The 20,331-nt window shown below is 34.9% G+C and overlaps 3 protein-coding genes and 1 long non-coding RNA gene across 4 annotated transcripts; 3 read left to right on the top strand and 1 right to left on the bottom strand.

Annotated features, from left to right (window-relative positions):
• Nucleotides 1-1,535: 1,535 nt before the first annotated feature.
• Nucleotides 1,536-3,492, top strand: LOC110618450 (WRKY transcription factor 55). Its single transcript, XM_021761582.2, has 3 exons — nt 1,536-1,985; nt 2,402-2,533; nt 2,885-3,492. Exons 1-3 carry the CDS (start codon nt 1,561-1,563, stop codon nt 3,264-3,266), a joined length of 939 nt encoding a protein of 312 aa, XP_021617274.1. The 5' UTR covers nt 1,536-1,560; the 3' UTR covers nt 3,267-3,492.
• Nucleotides 3,493-6,397: 2,905 nt separating this feature from the next.
• On the bottom strand, nt 6,398-7,937 carry LOC110618630 (WRKY DNA-binding transcription factor 70). Its single transcript, XM_021761805.2, has 3 exons — nt 7,444-7,937; nt 7,242-7,343; nt 6,398-7,129 (listed from the first exon to the last, which is right to left on the bottom strand). The coding sequence occupies exons 1-3, from the start codon at nt 7,779-7,781 to the stop codon at nt 6,622-6,624; spliced, it is 948 nt and encodes a 315-aa protein (XP_021617497.1). The 5' UTR covers nt 7,782-7,937; the 3' UTR covers nt 6,398-6,621.
• A 4,588-nt stretch (nt 7,938-12,525) lies between these two features.
• LOC110619839 (rhodanese-like domain-containing protein 7) lies at nt 12,526-15,417 on the top strand. Its single transcript, XM_021763407.2, has 5 exons — nt 12,526-12,981; nt 13,525-13,776; nt 13,875-13,973; nt 14,071-14,349; nt 14,761-15,417. The coding sequence occupies exons 1-5, from the start codon at nt 12,598-12,600 to the stop codon at nt 15,121-15,123; spliced, it is 1,377 nt and encodes a 458-aa protein (XP_021619099.1). The 5' UTR covers nt 12,526-12,597; the 3' UTR covers nt 15,124-15,417.
• Nucleotides 15,418-16,018: 601 nt separating this feature from the next.
• On the top strand, nt 16,019-18,217 carry LOC110618647. Its single transcript, XR_002488539.2, has 2 exons — nt 16,019-16,571; nt 17,972-18,217. It is a non-coding gene; the product is annotated as an uncharacterized LOC110618647 (long non-coding RNA).
• Nucleotides 18,218-20,331: the final 2,114 nt, after the last annotated feature.

A 20,331-nucleotide genomic window follows, 5' to 3' on the forward strand; every position in this document is an offset into this window, starting at 1 on the left:
CCAGAGGGCCATCTACCCATAATCCAATCTTGCTCTCTCCACTAAAAACTATTTTAATTGGGATCCTATGAGTTGATTTTTACTCCGTTTTGTTTCTTTCCCATGTTTTAGGTCGGTTTCTGTTTGAAGCCATTTTTAAAATGGTTGTACAAGTCTCTTTAGGCTTGCTCTTTCTTTATAATGCTTAGTTTATTTATTCTATCTCTCAATAATAATTTTTTCCTTATACAAAATAATCAAGTTTGATCAAATTCAATTATTAAAAAAAAATATATTTTTTTTCAAAATAGTAAAACAATTGGTTTTAACATATCTAAACCAACCTATTTCAATTTGTCTTTTGTTAGGTTTAGATACATGTTTTATCAGTTTTGATTTTAGATTGAATCAGGTTGATCTTGGTCTAATTATAATTCAGCTCTTAATTAGTCTGTGTCTCTCAACTCATAGTCTGTAATTCACATGAGCTCTCTGTACCTACAGTTATGGGCTTAAACTGAAAAATTTTATTAAACCAATTTAGTTCAATCAATTTGATTTTTGTGCATAACAGTTTGACTTGATTTTAATTTTTAAGTAATTTCAATTTTTAGTTTGGTTTACAACAATAATTATATATTCCTCAAACAAATTCTACCAAATTGCTATATATAGAAAATATTAATAAAGTTGAATTGAGTCCCCTTTTGCAATTTTTTTATGATTTGCTTTGCAGATCCTTAACATATACCTCTTTCCAAAGGAAAGGACCAATCTCATGGAAATAATTGATGAAGAGATAAAATCAACCTTCTACACACTTTTGGTTTCTTGAGGGAGGAGCCAAAGCTCAGAAAGCCAGGTGATGAATTCCCTGCATTTTGCGTTTCTTAATTTCTTTATAAGATAGTGAAATATCATAGATTATAAGCTTTCAACCCAAGTCTATAAAATGGAAAATGGACCAATGATTTCGGAGTAAATCAAGGAAATTATTATGGGATGTTTGTTCATCAACTTAATCCATCAGTGTACACGTGCATGGCCATATGGGCAAGATACAGGTTTCTTGGAGGGTGGGACCAGAATGTCATGACCAAGTTAGTTTGGTTATTAAACATTCAAAATATATAAAGAGTTCATTGATAAAGTATTGAAACTTGAGGAAGGTAAATGGCCTAGAAATTATTCACACAACCTAGAAGCTGCAGGAGGAATTCCATTGGCATCAGTCATAGCTTCAGATCTAGAAAAATTCTTCCAGTTCCAGGTCTAAAAATACAAATTGGTTGTGGTTTCTATAGGGCACATATGGTCTTATGCCCTAAGAGACAAATGCATACCAAGGAGACCGATGACTTGGTCTTATTTTCCAAGTGACAATTTTTCTGTACCGTGTAAAACAAACATAAAATACTTTGAATACATCTGCTAATTCCACTTGTCTCCACTACGAAGAACCAGCGGGCCACACCAAAATACTCCATTAATACATTCCTCATTTAAATAAATATCCTTTATGCACTTTCCATGTTCAATTCCAACACAACCCAAGAGGTATTTCTTAGCGAAGCTTAAACTATGAATGAGTTCATTTCTTTGATTCTTAAAGGGATGAAGTTAGCTAAAGACCTTGAACCAACCCTACAAAACTTAGCCACCCACAATTACCAACACATGCTTTCTAATTTAGATGAAATCATTAGGGTTTTCATTTCTGCTAGGGAGAGGTTAAATGCACATCAAGACCTTCCTCAGATGCTGTTCCGAGAGCTGCAGCAGCAACCACAGATCGATCCAAGATTACAGGAATATTGGCTTAGGACTAAAATGATGGAGTTGCAACACTCACAACTGGAGGCTGAGAGGATTGGCATCAGTTCAGGGATGGAGAATAAGCAGGCAGCAGGTGGAACACAAATGGGGTCAGCAAATCTGGCTATGGAATTGGGTAGCAGAGATGTTCAAGCAATGGCTTCATCATCGACGCAAAGACAGCGAAGAAGGTAGAACTTCTTCAATGCCTACTTGTTCTACTACCATATAATATAACTTCTCCGTATCTTGTGGTTTACGATGTGAATCATCTTTGAAAACCTAGAACAGTGTCAACGAGTGGCGGGCAGTGCTTTTGTCTCAAACATCTCTTAGTAACAAACGAATCGTTCAAAGCGTTAAAGGAAAATATTGTCTGAATGCAAAGGCATTTCACGAGGAAAAAAGCAATTCTAAGCTGCTAGTTTCTTGAAAAGAAAGAAAAAGGCAACGTACCACGCTATTTGGTTGCTTAAATTTCTTTAAACTTCAGATGATAAATTGCATGAGATTTTCTTTATAAAAATGGTAGTTTTAGAATGGGGTTAAATTATCCTTTTCCATGCAAAGCTAACCCATATTAGGCATTTGTGGTTTCATTTGGCAGGAAGGACGATGAAGAGTATAGGACGATAAGGGCAGCTGCACCTCGGATGGGAAATACTGAAATCCCACCAGAGGATGGCTACACATGGAGGAAATATGGCCAGAAAGAAATACTAGGGTCAAGGTTCCCAAGGTAACTAAAAAATTTCACTCCGATGCCTTGTGTGACACATTAACCCGTAATCGTAAAATTTTCAAGCCATGTTTTTACCAATCTTTTCTAAACCAAAAGATATTGACTTAGAACGGAAGCAACTAAGATGGAGTCATTGACTCACTAACAGCTCAAGTCATCTGACCCATACATACAACTAGTTAGTAAACGCCCAATGTAAGATCCTTTTCCATGTGGACTAGCTTGGAAGAATATTCTACATTTTTGAAAAATCAATCGACTCAATTGGATCTTTAAATATATATTGTATATAATGCCATTAACACTTTCCTTTTTGGAACCTGTGTATATATGTGCTGTCTCTTTCAGGAGTTACTACAGGTGCACACATTTAAAACTGTACCAATGTCCAGCCAAGAAGCAAGTTCAGCGACTAGATGATGATCCCTACACATTTGAAGTTACATACAGAGGTGATCACACGTGCCACATGTCTGATACAGCACCATCTGTTCCACCACCAGTTATTACCCAGGAGGTGACTCAAAGTATGGCTGCTCAGCCTCCACCACGGCTGCAATTTAGACTAGGTGGTGGAGGGAGTGGAGGCAGCAGCGGTTCAGGTCCCTCCACTGTCCGATATGGTAAAGAAGTTGAATATCTTGTAGCAGATATGGCTGATGTGATGTTTAACTCCGGCAGCAGCAGTAGCAACAGCATGGAACTGATTTTCACTTCCATGGAAAAATAGGAAGCAGCAGGGGACAAGAAAAAATAATCTTGATTTTCACTTCATTTTGTGGGAGTTAGAACTTTATTCATTGGTTATTAATTGCCTTGGGTCATAGTGTTTTTTTTATTTTTTTATTTTTTTTAAAGTTGTACTTCATTGCTGCTGAATCAAAGAAAAGGATGGCCTAGAGCCACATACAAGAGCCTCCGCATAAAGACGTAATTGAAAGCTCACAAAAAAGCTATCAGGCCTCCGTCCTAGTAATGGATCTGGATATCATTGAGATTGAGATATGAAAACTTGAATCTAAATCTATAATATACATTTAAATTATTAGATGTTATAAATTTTCTTATTATATTAATTTATGCTTCATATTAACATATTAATATTTCATTAGATGATGCTAAATTTAATATAATTCGTCTTAATCAACGAGTCTTGCACGTTTAATACTTCATTGTAATATGATCAAATTTATATTTATAGGAATATCATTATTATATATATATATATATATAATTAATATTATTTAAAAATTTATAATATAAGCGAATTATATATTTTTTTAAGCAAAACTACTTATTATATTAATAAAATTCCATCAAACAATGAGAGATATTATCTCAAACAGAAAGAATCTCAAACAGAAAGACAATTATACCTAATAGACTTTCTAACCAAAGTATGAGTAGTTAGAGTAGTATTATGATGAACCCATCTAACAGAAATATCAGTTTTAGAGTCTACTAAAGATTTACAATCATTCAAAATCAAACTTCTGCATAAGATAATTTGATAAAGATGCTCCTCTTTCTTTCTCATCTCTCGAGCATAAATCATTAAAATCTCTCGAACAAAGCCACGAAAGAAAACTTCTACGAGATAAGATTCCAAGACTGACGCTAGTTGCGATTCCTGAAACTCATAATAACTAATAAATCTCCATTAAACATTACCTTCCAAAACAAACAAATCAATAAAATTTGAAGAAAAACCAACCACAGAAATAAACACATGACTCTTCCACATTAACGAAATGTTTTCTCTAAATCCTTGTCTATTGACTGAGAAGCAACCATCAAAATATAAAAAATTACGAAAAAATTCCATACGAGAACTAAGAACTTTTATTTTCATAAAAAATAAAATGTACGGTTTGTAATTAGTAACCAAATCCTTCAATGCATTAACTGTCCGAGGATTACCGAGTCCGAGGATTGCCGAGTCCTCGGCAGTTCCAATACAGGACGATCATTACTTTCGGCTATCCCGACCTTTGACGAGATGAGCCGCTTTACTATTATCTATCAAATTAACATTCGTAAGGGTATTGTTAGAGGCGACATCGTTAGAGGCGACATCTTCTCCTTCATCAATAGTCAATTGACGTAGATTGTCTTCCATGGAGTAAGGAAAAAGAAGAAGTTAGATTTAAGGAAGAGAAAAATGCGAAAGCATCGAGTCACTAAAAGACCACGGGAAAAACTTGATTGCACCTTGTTCACTAATATTAAATATAAATACTAATTTATAAATAATCACATTATTATGCAAACTTAATTAATAAAAATAACGTATACCAGCAAATTATCATTAGAGATAAATTATGTTTTCATTATTATTTTTTAGTAAATTTAATGTTGTGATATGAGAATAGTTTTATAATACCTAAATTGAAAACTTAAAACTTTTAAATAAATATAGTAAAAATAATTTTTAAATAAAATGTAGTTTTAGTAGTTAAAATTATTTAAATAAAATTACTATTTAATAAGATAAGACAAATTTTGTATAATAAAAATATATAAAATAAAATAAATGGCCATATGGCAACTTTTAAATTTTTTTGTATTAGATTAGGTGGTTAATTCTTCCACTTTGCCTTTTTTTCGGAAAATATTATTCCACTTACTTGTAATTATTGTTTTCTCTTTTTGTTTTTTTTTTTTAAAAATAATTTTTATCAATAGAATCATTTCTAAATAGTCGAAAGAAAGGATATCTTATAAGCTCAATTTGCACATATTAATTCTATGATTAGACTAAGATGAGGAATACTATATAAACCACGCACCTATTGAATGACCAGCACATCATTTAAAAATCTAATGTGTTTTAATTAAAACTTGAGCATTTTTTACAATAATTATTATTATTAAAAATATATACAGAGAGTTGGTTTTTTTAAAAAAATTAATTAGATCAATAAAAAAATAGCTTTATTAGGAAAATTCAGAGAAAATATAAATTATTAGAAGGATCAGTCAAATTGTCAAAGCTTTGTTCTAAGACTAATTCCACAAATGTAAAATTCCCCAACAAAGAATCTCTATCCCTGAAAGTTGTATGGTTCATAGACTTTCATATAATTGAATTTTACTCCGTTGGACCTGACATTAAAATCGGTTGAATTTTTTTTTTACATGACATAGATGATAATTTTTTAAAATAGATAAATTAAGAGGAATTATAAATAAAAGAGAAAATATTAAAAATCTTCAATTTATTAAAAAAAAGTGAGATTTTATGAAGTTTTAAAATTACTATTTCTTTTATAATAAATTGAATATTTTAAAAATGCATAAGAATGATAAGGATTAGGGTGCAAAGAGGTTTTTATATTGTTGTGACTTTGAAGGCCTAGAAGCAGATTTGTGGATCCATGCAGAATCTTCCCTGTTCATTTTCCACATTCTAAGGGACCACTTACTTGGAATTTCAATTACTGGCTTGGCTTCTTAAAGATTGAAAAATCTCAAATCAATTTGTTTCTTGTTCCTTTTCCATCATCCATCTTCATCTTTATCCTTTAAATACTTGTGTCTCCTCTTATCATTCTACAGTATTCGACTATGGTGGTTGACTGCCCCCATTTACTATGCCACCTTCTCTCTTTAGTTTCCATTTGGTGTGTGTTAGTTTCAGAAAACACAAAAAAGAAAAAAAAATTGTTTTTTAAAATTTGAACCATTCCAATTACATGTAATAATAGAATTCAATCTGAGTTAAATATCGGATTTATTATTATCTCCAAATCTAATGGTTAATTTTATAAATGTTGTTGATGAAATGAATTGAATAGTAAAACTTAAAGAATTAATATCATGCTGACACATTTAAGAATGATGATTGCCTAACAAATATGATAAAGCAAAATTGTCTGTCCCCATTAAGGCTCCCACAGAGTAATACAACATCTCTCTTTCAATGTGAACAGCAGAATTTTAGGATTAGAAAGGAAAATCTTGCAGCCTAAATATTATTCCACAAATCTAAAGGAAAATCTTGCAGCCTAATTATTCCACAAATCTAGATTACCTCTTCAATGTCAACATCTATACATAGCAGGGTAAAACTACAGCCGTCTACCTTATTTGCTTAGGTAGTTGAACTCACTTTCATCAAAGTGAAAATCGCCGTTAAATTCAACGGAGCTCACTGCGAAATCCATGTCCAGGCTTTGAGAAGCAGTTTCCGTACACTCTGTAGAAGCAACTGCCCTGTAATGATCAGCTTGCTCAAATGCTTCAAGATCCTTCCACATGGAGTCCAAAGATGAAAGCTCATCTGTGAGATCACTTGGCGTCTCTTCCTTATATTCTTGCTTAATCATGGTGGATGGACACCAAGTAAATGGATGGTGTTGATGATCCAATTGGGTAGGAGTATTGTTTGAATTGGAATAAGTGAGCATATAAGATTCATGACCAGGAGAAGAATCTGGTGGTGTGATGATTTGTGGAACCTTGAGAATATCTCTGCAGGTATGGTGACCAATATAAGTGGTGCCATACATTTGTGGATCTTCTTCCATTATCTGGACTTGCTTCGTTGCCTTGCATCCTTGATCGTACTTGTGGGTGCACCTGAAGTAGCTCCTGTGTGTCCATCAAACAAATTAAAAAGTGGGTTTAATTTCACACACCCTTTTCTCCTTTAGTTTTTCTTTTAAGATTCCAATCCATGAAACAGAAAAAGAAGCATTACTACCTTGGGTATTTGGTGTTGAGGATCTGTTTCTGCCCATATTTTCTCCACGCATAACCATCTTCTGTTGTAGCTGAGACTGTTGTCCATGACAGTGAAATCTTCCTGAACCAAGAAGAACAAAAAGAAAAGCTTCTGGTGTTAATTTTCATAAGTAAAATTAATAGTACAATAATTTAAGAAAAGCATCTTGAATTAAGTTTACTTTCTCTTGTAACATCCCCTCCTTTCCTTGGCAGTTGCCCTCTTCTTGCTCTCGCCCGAATCTTCAGATTTCCGGTCATCACAACAAACTGAGTCCACTTGTGAAGTTGTCTGATTCTGAAAATTCTCAACAAAATCATAGCAAGTTACCAGGGAAAGAGCTTCAGTGAAAGATCTCATGATCTTGACCACAAGCTCATCAGCTGAGAGCAACCCATCATCTGGATAATGTTTCTTGAGAAGAAATTGAAGATGGGTTGCAAATTCTTGGCCTTGAACGAGCTCTCTTGCCGCCCTTTCCCTGTTTGATGATAGTTTTCCAGTACAAGAAGCGGCCATTTGCGGGCAGTATCAAGAAATGTTTTCGACTTTTCGCTGCTTTCCTTTGTTTTTGGCATATATATGCTGTATATAATGGAGAGTAGGAGGAGATTGGGGATAGGCTTTTATGAGAGTTATTGGGGCTTTAGCAAGAAAGAGGATGGAGAAATATGGAAGAAAATTAAAGGAAAGTGGAAGGAAGGAGCGTTGATGATATGATAAATTGTATCAAAACGCTTACGAGGGGTGGGGTGACGTTTTCATAATGAGGCAATGCTGATGCTCCTTTCTCCTTATCTCTTTTCTCGAATGCTTGGAATAAATTAATGTTCTAGTAGCTAAAGTTAAGTTGGATTGGAAAATTGAGGTATCTTCAAAGCTATTATCTTTTTTGACCGTTCAATTAAACAAGGATTTTCAATATAATTAAAATTTCAAATATCTAGACTTTATTTAATAATTAATAGTTATTGAAATCGTTGTTAGAATAAAATATTAATGTTAAATTCTCTTCCATAGCAAAGCTTACAATTAAAAATTGAATTCACAAAAAAAAAAAAAAAAAAAAAAAAGAGTACACAATAATACAACTAAAATCACCTTCTTCCTGATGTTGAATGAAGTCCCAATGATGCTTTATTTTTCATGTTTTTCTTAAAATATCCACCATTGTTATTGTTATTGTTATTGTTATAGCTAGGTTACTTAACTTATTAAGTCATCAAATTAAGCTTAGTATTGAAAAAAAAAAAAATTCAATAAACTCGATAACTTTAGACCTTAATTTGACTACCTTTTATTAGTGGGAGAATAGTCTTTAACTTTAGGAAATTACTATCAAATCCTTATAATTTATTAAAATTAATTACTTAATTTTACAAAATATTTTAAAATATTTTGTAAAATTAAACAGTTCATCAAATGAAATGTTAAAGGTTAATATTTAGTGATCAAATAGTAAATATTAATTAATAATTACGAGCAACTTGATAGTCATTTAATTTGAGATAACTTACTATACAAATACAAGTTCAAAATTAAGTTGAAATAACAAGAAGATGGCATCAAAATTAAAGAGAGAAAACTTTCAACAAAGATATACAGGATATGAAATTAATTTAATTTGAGAAGTTGTTAGAATAAAGCTAATAGATTAATTAACGGATTTTTTTGTTTAATAACACTAAAATTAATCATGGCAAGTTAAGGATATCAAGATCGATCTGTTTAGAGTGTTTAAAATTCAAGGACAATGAGAGGGCGATATGCTGCTGCACCCAAAAATATATAGAGCAAATGAAAATAAGGAGTGGTTAGAGTGTTCAAAATTGGTAAGCTCCATTGTACTCACAAGATGTTGCTAACCTCTGATGATAAAAAAATCCATGAATTATTTTCCCAGATGAAAGGTCTTGGGATGTAGCCGTGGTTTATGCCTCCAACGATGCTTGTATGGTTCGATGGATTAGGCCTGCTATTATGGTCAAATATGAAGTGGATAAATCCTTGGCAGCTTCCTCAGCTTGTGGTGGCCTGCTCTGCTAATGCTTTGAGTTGTCTCTCTTGTCGAGTTGTTGTAACGACCCGGAAATCGGACCGCTATCGGCGCTAAGATTTAGATCGACTTAAGGTCGCTGGGATCCGTCGCAAGCCTATTATATTTTCTGTGTACCTGTAAAATCCCATACATGATCATACATTTTCTGTAAAAAATATAAAACTCTGCTCTGTACCAAGACTCAATCTGTGCATGCACTATCTCTGTACTACAGAACCCCTTACTAGAGCTCTCATCATTGCTCTAGACGGGTTAAGCTCTTATTATGTTAAGCCTGGGTTTCATATTCATCAAGAAAATAGTTACATAAAACAGACCATGTATACAAAAAGGGATTTACAAAAAATATGGGTCAAGCACAATACTATACTCTGTACAATACCAAAACATCTCTTTTACAAAATTACATGTCCACACTATGCTATTACACTACTTTTTACTCTTTTTGTACCCTGCTGAACTCCCCCTGAACTCTGAACCTGCAAGACTGGGGTTAAGGGAGAGGGGTGAGCTATACTAGCCCAGTGAGTAGAATAAAAAAAACATGTTAATAAACATGCTCAAATGAAATGAATCATATCATATACAATTCACAGCAAGGATGAATATGTCACCAATAATCCCGACACACTATACTCGTGCCAGGGAGTAGAATGGGCACCTGGTCTTCCTCATACCTCATGCCAGGGCGTAGAATGGGCACCTGGTCTTCCTCATAGCTCGTGCCAGGGCGTAGAATGAGCATCTGGTCTTTCTCAGAGACTAATGAATCATCCACTATCCATCCACATCAACAGCATAGAATGCAATGCAACATATTCGTGAATTCTAATGCAATCAACCTATTGCATATTCATGGTGCATGAAACATGCTAAAAGCATTTGATTTCTCAATTAAAAAAAGTAAGTTTAGTTCCACTCATCTTTGGCTGACTCTGTACTGACTCTAAAGCAGTGCTCACTGCTGATCTCTTTAGTTCCTTTGGTCCGTTCCTACACAGGTGGACTCAAATGAGGGACCAAACTAACTCAAGAACATCTCTACAAACCTCTCCAAAAACCCTCTAAAACATCCTAAAACAATCAAGGAAAACATGCAAAAGAAGGCTGGACAGGGCACTTTCGGCGGCAGGTTCGGCCGCCGAAAGTCCCTCCAGAGCCGAAACTCAGACACTTTCGGCAGCACCTTCGGCTGCCGAAAGTCCTTCCAGAGACGAAACTCATGCATGTTCGGCGGCACTTTCAGCGGCCGAAACCCCTCCAGAGCCGAAAGTTCAAACTTTCGGGGGCGAGCTTAGGCAGCCGAAACCACCTCCTTAGCATGTTCGGTGGCCGAACCTTCCTTCGGCGGCCGAAACTGGGTTCTCCAGTAAGGCAGAACCCTGCTCTGCTTCATGCAAAAATTCACCCAACTTCACTCATCATGCAACCAACAACTCAACAACAAGCATATACTCAAGTACATGCACAAAAGGGTCCAAAACTACCTTAAGACCCCAACAAACATCACAACTCAACACATAAACATGCTTTCACCAACAATCAACCAAAAACCCTACTTAACCTACTCATGCATCTCTACTCATAATACTCCATAAAACCTTCATAAAACATGAAAAGAAGTTAAGGATCTTCACTTATCTCTTGAAAACGAGAGGATAGAAGATCCTAACGTGGAGATATGGAGAAACTCGCTCTCAAAATCTCCAAGCTTCAAAACTTTGGTTTTTAGCTCAAAAGCTTCAAAACAACATGAAAACTCATCAAAACTTTGAAAGATTTGGAGAAAACATGAAGATCACCCAAGGAAGATCATGGTCTCACCTCTGTCCGTGGAAATAGAAAGAAAAATCTTATCCATTCACCGACCTATAGTCTTTTATAGGTGGCTGGCCAGACCACCTTCAGCGGCCAAACGTGATGCCAAAAGCCATGCATGTTCGGCGACCGAACATCACCTTCGGCGGCCGAACCTGGCTTTTCTTCCTTGGTGCTTTTCTTTCAAAAACTCATTTTCTTTACACTTAAAACATTAAACATACCCAAAACACTTTAGAAAAACATATCTATTATCCTTCTAGAGGGTTTCGACATCCAAGATTCCACTGGACTGTAGAATTTCGATGTCAGACTCTAGCCGGGTATTACAGTTGTCCTTTATATACCTCTATTGGATTCTTAAGCTGTGTTAATCCTTTATTTTATATTTGGATTGAAGATATAAGTTTAGGATGTAATTAGACCATTGTCAAATTTCAAAACAACAACTCATTAAATAAGTTTTTAAAGAGATTTCGAGTCAAAACTCATACCATATTATATACCTATAACAATTTATTTTGTGGCTTTATATTTTTTTCTCACAAATAAAAAATACGCATATAAAACTGAGATAGAATAGAATCGTAATAATTTATATGTATACAAAATTGAGATAAAATAGAATCGTAATACTTTTGATAAAATTTTTAATTTTATATAAGTTGTGCACACACTTCACAATCAATAGTTTTATATAAGTTATGCACACACTTCATGAAATAAAAAAATAAAAAAAATATTAAAGAAGTTACTATAATTACTATATACAATATAACAAAAGGAAATAATACTATAACCAGTCATCTTAATTATAAATAAAAGCACAAAATGTGAATTTCACTATTTAAAAAAAAAAAAAACTTTTCTTTTTTATTTTCCTTTCTAACATCCAAATTAAAGAAAGAAACTAACATTTTTTATTAGTTTTATTTTTCTTTTTGTATTTTCTTTCTTTTATTTTCCTTTCCTTTAACAACGTTCCCAAATAAGATGTTAATTAAGCGTATATCCATGCTTTGTTGTTTGAACTCAATATGAATAAATTTCTTGCTTATAAAAAAAAGAAATAAATAGATAAATCTTAAATTTGAGTTTTTTTAGGAGTAAAATAATTAAAAAGGAAAATATGATACATTAAAAAGAAACTTGGCAATGGTAGTAGAAATTTTAAATTAAAATCAAAATAAAATCAGTTAAATCCAATAATCGATTGGTATATTTTCAGGCTAAAATCAAAATTTTATCTATTAGAAAAGTTCTTTTCAGAAAAAAAAAAAAAAAAAGATTGCAATTTTGATAATGAAGGCTATCTATTCAATATATTTTTCTTAAACATGTCTTCAAGTTGAGCATCAGCCCATTTCAAAACTTCAAATGCATTCGAGAGGCAGAGGGCAAAAATAAAAATACATTAAAACACCTTTTAAAACTTATCCAAGAGAAAGCCCAGGTACCATGATAAAGTATAGGCCGCCTCCATTGCTCTCCCTGATGATGATATCATCTCCCTCTCATCTCTTAAACCCTGTTGCTCACTCCAGATTTATCTTTGTTTCCAAACCAGGCTCTCAAATCCCCTGTTCCTTTCACCATCGCCTTCCTGTATTTCCTAAGATCTCTCTTTTTTATTCTCTCAGATCCCTTCAAAACATGACATTCCCAAAGTGTTGCTCTGCTTCTGGGTATGCTCCTGCTGATCCGATTCCCTCTTCGGGAACGGCTGAACTCAATGATCCTAACCCTCAATCTTATCTGGTGGTGGTGTCATTCTATAAATTCGCTGATTTTCCCGACTATGCGGATATGCGAAAGCCTTTGAAACATCTCTGTGAGGAACTGGTACTTCGCTCTCATTATATCTTCTGATTTTCCTTGTATACTGCTTTCTATGTGCAAGTAGGGTAAATAATTTTTTGAGAATTGTTTTCTGACAGTTCAACAAATTGGGATTTCATTTATCAATTCTGGTTTAGAAGTAGGTTTATTTAGCTGAACTCGTGATTGCGGTATCTGAATTCTTCAAGTGCTTAAAGATATTTGCTTTCTCGCTGAATAGAAAAACAAACCTGAAATAGGAGATGTTACATATGTATCCAAGCCCCATTAGTTGTTAGGGATTAAGATTTTATTCTGATGAAGAAGGTTAGTGGAATTGGAAATTTGATTAATACATTATCAACCTACTAGACTCTTATGATTATGATGAGATTAACAGAATTTAAATATTATTAATGACCAAGTTGGCATTCCATAAATAATCAATCTACTATAATCTCATGACATTTCTATGTCCTGCAACTTGTGTGCCTAATCATCTTATCGTTCTGCTACTCAGTTCCTCCATCATGTTCCCATCACGCTAACTGAACTGATCCTAACCAGCGTGTTTCAGGCGGTATCATTCTAGCGCCTGAGGGAATCAATGGAAGCATATGTGGGACCAGGGAGACGGTGGAAAAAGTTCTTGAGTTCATCAAGAGTGATGACAGACTAAAGGGGCTAAGACAGGTGGAGACACCTGTAAGTCCTGAGGAGGAAGCTATCCATCATGGACATGGTAGTAGTTCTCCTCTAGCAGCAGGGGAGGATACACCATTTCGTTGGGATCATGTTAGGGTGAAGTTGAAGAAAGAGGTATTGCTTTTTGCAAAGGAATTTTCCCTACATCCTGAGAATTCTCTCGTTGTTCTAGTTAGATTTTCTTATTGTTGTCCTTCTTTATGCTAAAGCAGATTGTTACTCTTGGAATGCCTACCGTGTCACCTATTGAAAGGGTTGGGAAATATGTGAACCCAAAGGAGTGGAATGCATTGATTGATGATCCAGATACTGTGAGCCACTTATTCAACATTTCTGCTTTTCAATATTTTGGTTGCACTTGCCTAAGCTTTGCTGATCTGATCTAATTTTGTTATTGGTACCACACAGGTGGTTATTGATGTGCGAAATAATTATGAAACTAGAATTGGGAAGTTCAAAGGAGCAGTTGATCCTTGTACCGCATCGTTTCGGGAATTCCCTTCTTGGGTGAAAAATAAGTTGCGAGTTGTTACAGACACAGATGAGGTGGATCTTTTAGATGGAAACAGTGATACAGAAACAGAGGGCTCCACGCCAAAAATGCCAAAACGAGTTGCTATGTACTGTACTGGAGGAATTCGATGTGAGAAAGCTTCAAGTTTTCTCCTAAGTAAAGGTTTCAAAGAGGTGATAGGCTTTTCTTTTTATTAATTCATTTTTTGATATAGATTATTTGTTTTAGTTGTCTTTTGCCATGAAGTCCACAAGGCCTGCTAGTTTCATGGATTCATTACTATGAAGTAGAAGGCTTGCTTCCTCTTGCTGTCTGAGTTGAGACATTGTAATCTCTATGGCGCTTTACTTGTGCATGCATATGCTATATAACAGGCCTTCATATTTTTTTTGTCTCTTCCCTTGATTCTAATGCGTATAACGAGAGAGAGTGTTTTCACTGTTAACAGATAGCTAGCCAATATGAAACACATTGTCATATTCCGTTTAGCACTGTCGTTAATTCTGGCCCTTGTTTGCTTGTAGAAATATTGCAATATAGTCTCTCAGTTCAATTTGTAAACTTTGTTTCTTATTTCTTTGCAGGTTTATCACTTGGAAGGTGGAATTCTAAAGTACCTTGAGGAAGTCCCAAAGTCAGAGAGCCGGTGGGTGGGTGAGTGCTTTGTTTTTGACAAGCGAGTCTCGGTAGAGCATGGTTTAGCCCAAGGAACTTTCAAGCTGTGCTATGGATGTAAGCAGCCAGTGAGCGATGCTGACATGGAAGCCCCGGAATGGGAGCATGGAGTTTCTTGTCCATACTGTTATTCATTGAAATCTGATGAAGAAAAAGAAAGGGCAAGAGCTCGACAAAGGCAGTTTGAGTCTTGGGGCATTATTGGAGGGCAACCAGGATCTAAACCAGATAGTAGTACAAGGAACTCTAACAAGCTCTCAAGCTCAATTTAATCGGTTATCAAGATGATTGTACAAGAGAAAATATTTCAGGGGAATATGCACCCAGAAGAACTGAACCTTGTTTTTCCCCTTGAGTTTTTATTAAAGCTGACATGTCCTTTTTGCTAGGTTCTAAAGTTTATGTAGTTGATGTTGTCAATTGTACCTGCGCTTCTGGGAGGACCATTTCAGATAGCTACTTTTGTGGCTTAAGCCAGTAAAGTAAACCGTGTGTTAGGTTTGGCATTGGATAGGATGATGTGTTTGTAGCGATCAAGTTTTCAATTATATATGGAGTATTTATTATTCCTCTTTGTTAAATAATGGAGATGGCACTTGAATTATGTAGACCCTGTTTGGAAGTTACTTGCTCCCCCTGTCCCAAACAGATAGTAATGTTTTGTTTTTTCACATGGATTATGGAAATACTGTTAATATAGCTTCAAGTAATAAATTTTGAGAAAAAAAAAAATGTTATGTATTTTCATTATTTTTATTTCAAAATTTATATTTTAATTTGTGTTAGAATAGTATTTGTGACATTTTGCTGTTAATAAATAGTACTTTTTGTATTAAATTAATATTTTATTTTTAATAGTATTTAAAAATTAGTACTATTTATTAAGGATGTAATATTATAGTTACTATTTTAATAAAAATAAACATTGAATCACAGATGTTAAAAGTGAAAAATCGACAAACTCAAATTCTAGGGTTTTTCCTCTGCCCACAAAGTCGCACAATTGTCCAAAGATTGGGATAACCAGGAATGGTGGAAATGGACGGATATCTAAATTTAATTGCCTTAAATTGATGGGAGAAAGGAGGAGAAGGTCAGGCTAGCCGCTAAAGGCTTGACCCAAACGGAAGAAGGGCTTTCGCGACTAAGGGCCTTCGGGACTTTAGGCATCTGAATAGTATAGATACTTTTTTATATTTTTCTTTAAATTTTATGTTATTTTTTTAATAATAAATTTTATATTTTTTTAATATACTCTTGTGTAATACACATTAAAAAAATTAATTTCAAGAATGTATTTTGTGATAGAACAATATAATTTTTATTTAGTACGCATTAAAAATGTAAAATTTATTATTACTTTTCAAGAATATATTTCAAGGAACAATGTAAAATCTGACCCGGTCCACTATATAGATGAGACCATTTTCCTGCGTCTTGCCTACCAAGGGAATGAAAATAATCCAATAAGATCCGCGAAGAACGCGTTAGATTCGCCGATTGCCATTCACAAAGGTTGGAAAAGGAAGGCAGGCAAAGATCTTCGATCGTTATATTTCGGCTTTAAAGGTTTTAGGGTTCTCAAATCGAATCGAAAATGGCAGGAGAAACAGCTATCTTCAAGTTCCTGAAGCCTAGGCTTCGTCCTCAACCCACTGACGTCCAGGCCGCCGCCTTCTGGGGCGTCGCCGCCGCATCCGCTGCTCTTTATCTCATCCAGGTATCTCCTTATATCTGACTTCTTATTTATATTTATTTTTGATACTCGCAATTTTCTTTGATCGATAGCGTATTTTAGGATGGAAATCTCTTCGTTTTTAAGATTTTGCCACTTGCATTTGGGTGGTTCCATCTGCTGTTGTTTCATGTATTTGCCATCGTCAGATGCTCCTTTACAAGTGACTCCGTTTCTCTCCTTTTTTTTCTTTTAATCCTCCTGCAACGTTGTTGTTCGATTTGAGCTTAAGAAATGACTATCTATCATGAAGCTGGGAGAAACCTGTTATAACAGAAGAATTTTGGCAAATATTGGAAGTAGCAGTTTTAGTAGACTGGTAGTGATAGCACAACATGGTTGCTAGCTAAAGCAACGCTTGTTAGGAGCGTCTTTTAGCTGAAACACACCATCTACTCTGAATAACAAGCAAGTTCGGGACTTGAGAATGTTCAATGACAATTTTATTATTCCATAATACTTCTCTGCTTCTTGCAAATTTCCTTGTGTTCCTTTCTTTTTGGGTTCTATTTTTTATTTCTATTCTTTGTTTCACTCACCTGGTGGTTTTTGTATTTGTGATAATGGTGGTAAATTTATGTGGATTTAGTTTTTATGCGACTAGGGCTTTGTGCTTACGATTGGGTATTTGTATCATCCTAAAAAAAAGGTGACCCAATGCAGTAAACAGCCCACATTTGTGGGCACTGGAGAGGGTTGATGAACCAGTCTTACATTCAGTTCACAAATGGACCAGCTTTACTGTTACACCAAAATCACCTTCTATATTCATATCTTCTGAAATATAGTTTAGCACTTTGGAGAAGAGCTTAGAATAAAGGACAAGATTTTTGATGTTGGAGCATAGCTTAGAACAACGGAAAAAGCAGTATCTTTTTAGTTGCTACATATGTCTGCGTAAGTAAATATCTGTGAGCAACACCTAGTGCAGCAAATGTGCTTGTACATAGTGAGAAGTCCCGGATGGTTGAATGCCGAATGTGTTTTCCTCAAGTTGTGTTTTTTACGTACATTTCCAATTAGTGTCGACTTTTTAACACTTTTCCTTCCAGCCAATCTTGTGTTTATTTGCTTATTATTAATTGTTGTGTAATGACAATTTATTTTATTGGCTTTTCTTAAAATGCTTAAATGGTATTTACCTGAAACATTTGTACCAAGCTTGTCAATCGATTCTTCGCCTTTGCTACTTCACATGCCTAAAATCATTAAATCAGTTTGCACTTTGTTATCATTCCATTAAAAGAAAAGACTGGAAACATGAGAGAAGATTTTGCATACTCCAATATGCGTTTCTTTCTCACAATCTTATCCAATATAGGTTTCTTTCTCACATTCTTATAATGTTTATTCAATCTTAACATTTTGCTTTTGTCTTTTCTCAGCCATTTGATTGGATTAAGAAGACCTTTTTCGAGAATGGGGAGCCTGGGGGAAACTGAATAGGGGATCAGATTTCTGAATAACTTTTTCATTTCTTTCTTCAGGCTGACAATGAAAAATGATGAGTGAAGTTGGTATGAATAATGTTGTTCCATTTTCTAGTTATTGCTGAGGCCTTTTTGGCTTTAGTTCCTGGGGTGACTGGACAATTTTAAATCTGAATGGTTGCATTATTTTAATTGCCTCAATTTTTGTGTAGCTCTCTCTCTCTCCTTACAGCCTAAAGTACTTAATCTAAGGCATTATTTGGGGTTAACCCAACTGAGAAACTTCAAAGAAGTGCTAAAATTTTACTTGTTTGGTTGGCTATTTTCCTTGACTTCTTGGAAAATCAAAGCTTACACTTTCTTTATCGTAGGGAAAGTAAGTTTTAGCAAAGTTAAGTTGTTCTCTAGCAAGTTTACCTTTCAAATACTCAGAAAGGGAATGGGTGGTGGTTATATTAGTATATACTTTGTGACCGTGTGTCTGTCAATGTCACACCTCATTGATAAGCTTTTGGCTTACAAACAAAACTAGATGCATGGAAGATGTACGGATTACAATTTCAACAATCTATGGGCATTTTGATGATCATTTAGAGTAGAATGGTAGCAATGCCCCTATATCAGGGCCGGACCAGAGTCCATTATCACATGTTTTGTATCTACAAGCAGTTGTAAATTTGTATGCCCAACATGGCATTCATGAGAAGATTTTTTACAAAGTAGATTGTTCACTTCAATGCATGAAAGACAATGATTTTGAAAAGAAAGGAAAGTTATATATATTAAAACTTAAACTTGAGATGTTATAGTTTTAGAGAAAACTTAAACACTACAAAGCTATTTTTAGCATTATACTTGGGAAAAAATCTTAAACACTATTAAGCTATTTTTAGCATTATACTTCGGATTTTTTTTTAATTGTACACGTACGAGGAGTCTGTAAAATAAGACGTCCCATGTTTGGAGGAAGAGACCTACAGCCCAAAATAAAAGTAGAGAGAAAGGAGATCCTATTTAGGAGGTGAAAAGAAGGAAGAAATGCCCAAGTCATGCGGGCCGTGACTGCAGAAAAAGCCCTACAACTCAGTTACCGTTTCCAACTTCTCTTTGAATTCAACGTATATAAGCTTTCCAACTCTCACCCAAAATCCTTTCCTTCTCCAACTCTCTCTCTCTCTTAACTTCTCGAAGCCTCTTTTGTTATTCTATATCTGCATTGCATTCTCGTTTTCAGCTCTATTCTAAGCTGTCCTTGCCGTCGCCTCTTCCAGATAAGACCAGCCAACCCAATCCTAGCGGCTAAGTTCATACGGTGTTTTTCAAAGCGGCTTCTTTTTTGTTGCTCCTACAAGTTCATATGGAGTTTTCAAGCATTTGTAACTTGTTTTGCTCGGGAGAAATTGTTGGAAAAAATATGATAGAATACAATATCATTTAGAATCCTAGCGGCCATTTTTCTTTTCTGTCGCTGGGCTTGCTTTTTCTTCAGATCCTATGATGCGATGCGATTAGCTTTATATACAATATTATTTAGAGTAGACTCTCAGCTATCTCTGCTCACATGCACCCTTTTTATTTTTGGATTATAAACTCTGTAGGCCTTAGACACATGCACCCTTTTTATTTTTGGATTATAAACTCTGTAGACCTTAGACCAAGGTTCATAACTAATAAAGACCATAAGACCATTGTATTACATCTGTCTTCATCTTTCGTGTGTGCCGCAGGTGCTATACATTGGGCTTCCATCCTGTCCAGGTTTGATACGGTGTAATCCCTTCTACACTCTTCATTGGGATCTGTTTAGAAGATAGATTGCTATTCGTGCCGCAGACATCTCTTTACTCTTCAAGTGACTCCTTGTCATCGCCATGATCATTTGATTTCGACGCTCAACGACACCATTTTATTGAAGAGAATATGGTGCCGTCAAATGTCGTTTGATCCCAAGCTTCTCACAGTGTTCAATGAAAGCTTTTGACATGAACTCACCACCACGATCGGTGCAAAATACTTTCAACTTGTGCTCTATTTCCCTCTTTGCACATACCATTACCTTTTTGAATGCCCCAAATGCTTCATCTTTACTCTTAAGCATCTCAATCCGTATGTACCTGCTGAAATCATCAACCGGTAACAAAAAATACCAGTGTTGTGGGTGTGATTGGCTCACACAGGTAGCCATGCATGAGTTTTAGTGGTTGCTAGCTTGATAATTAGCTGACTGTGGAAACGGGATGCGGTGCTACTTAGCAAGTATACACTTGCTGCACAACTAGTTCACCTGTTCAATGTGCGGCATTCCATTCATCATT

Source organism: Manihot esculenta, chromosome 7 (genome assembly GCF_001659605.2).
Source record: "Manihot esculenta cultivar AM560-2 chromosome 7, M.esculenta_v8, whole genome shotgun sequence".
Classification (NCBI taxonomy): Eukaryota; Viridiplantae; Streptophyta; class Magnoliopsida; order Malpighiales; family Euphorbiaceae; genus Manihot; species Manihot esculenta.

Coding starts and splice junctions, on each gene's coding strand:
- LOC110618630 (XM_021761805.2), bottom strand. CDS start 7,781: ATGGCCGCTTCTTGTACTGGAAAACTATCATCAAACAGGGAAAGGGCG. Junction 7,344..7,443: donor AGGGGATGTTACAAGAGAAA/GTAAACTTAATT, acceptor TTCTTGGTTCAG/GAAGATTTCACTGTCATGGA. Junction 7,130..7,241: donor CTCAACACCAAATACCCAAG/GTAGTAATGCTT, acceptor ATGGACACACAG/GAGCTACTTCAGGTGCACCC.
- LOC110618450 (XM_021761582.2), top strand. CDS start 1,561: ATGAATGAGTTCATTTCTTTGATTCTTAAAGGGATGAAGTTAGCTAAA. Junction 1,986..2,401: donor ACGCAAAGACAGCGAAGAAG/GTAGAACTTCTT, acceptor TTCATTTGGCAG/GAAGGACGATGAAGAGTATA. Junction 2,534..2,884: donor CTAGGGTCAAGGTTCCCAAG/GTAACTAAAAAA, acceptor TGTCTCTTTCAG/GAGTTACTACAGGTGCACAC.
- LOC110619839 (XM_021763407.2), top strand. CDS start 12,598: ATGATAAAGTATAGGCCGCCTCCATTGCTCTCCCTGATGATGATATCA. Junction 12,982..13,524: donor AACATCTCTGTGAGGAACTG/GTACTTCGCTCT, acceptor GATCCTAACCAG/CGTGTTTCAGGCGGTATCAT. Junction 14,350..14,760: donor TAAGTAAAGGTTTCAAAGAG/GTGATAGGCTTT, acceptor ATTTCTTTGCAG/GTTTATCACTTGGAAGGTGG.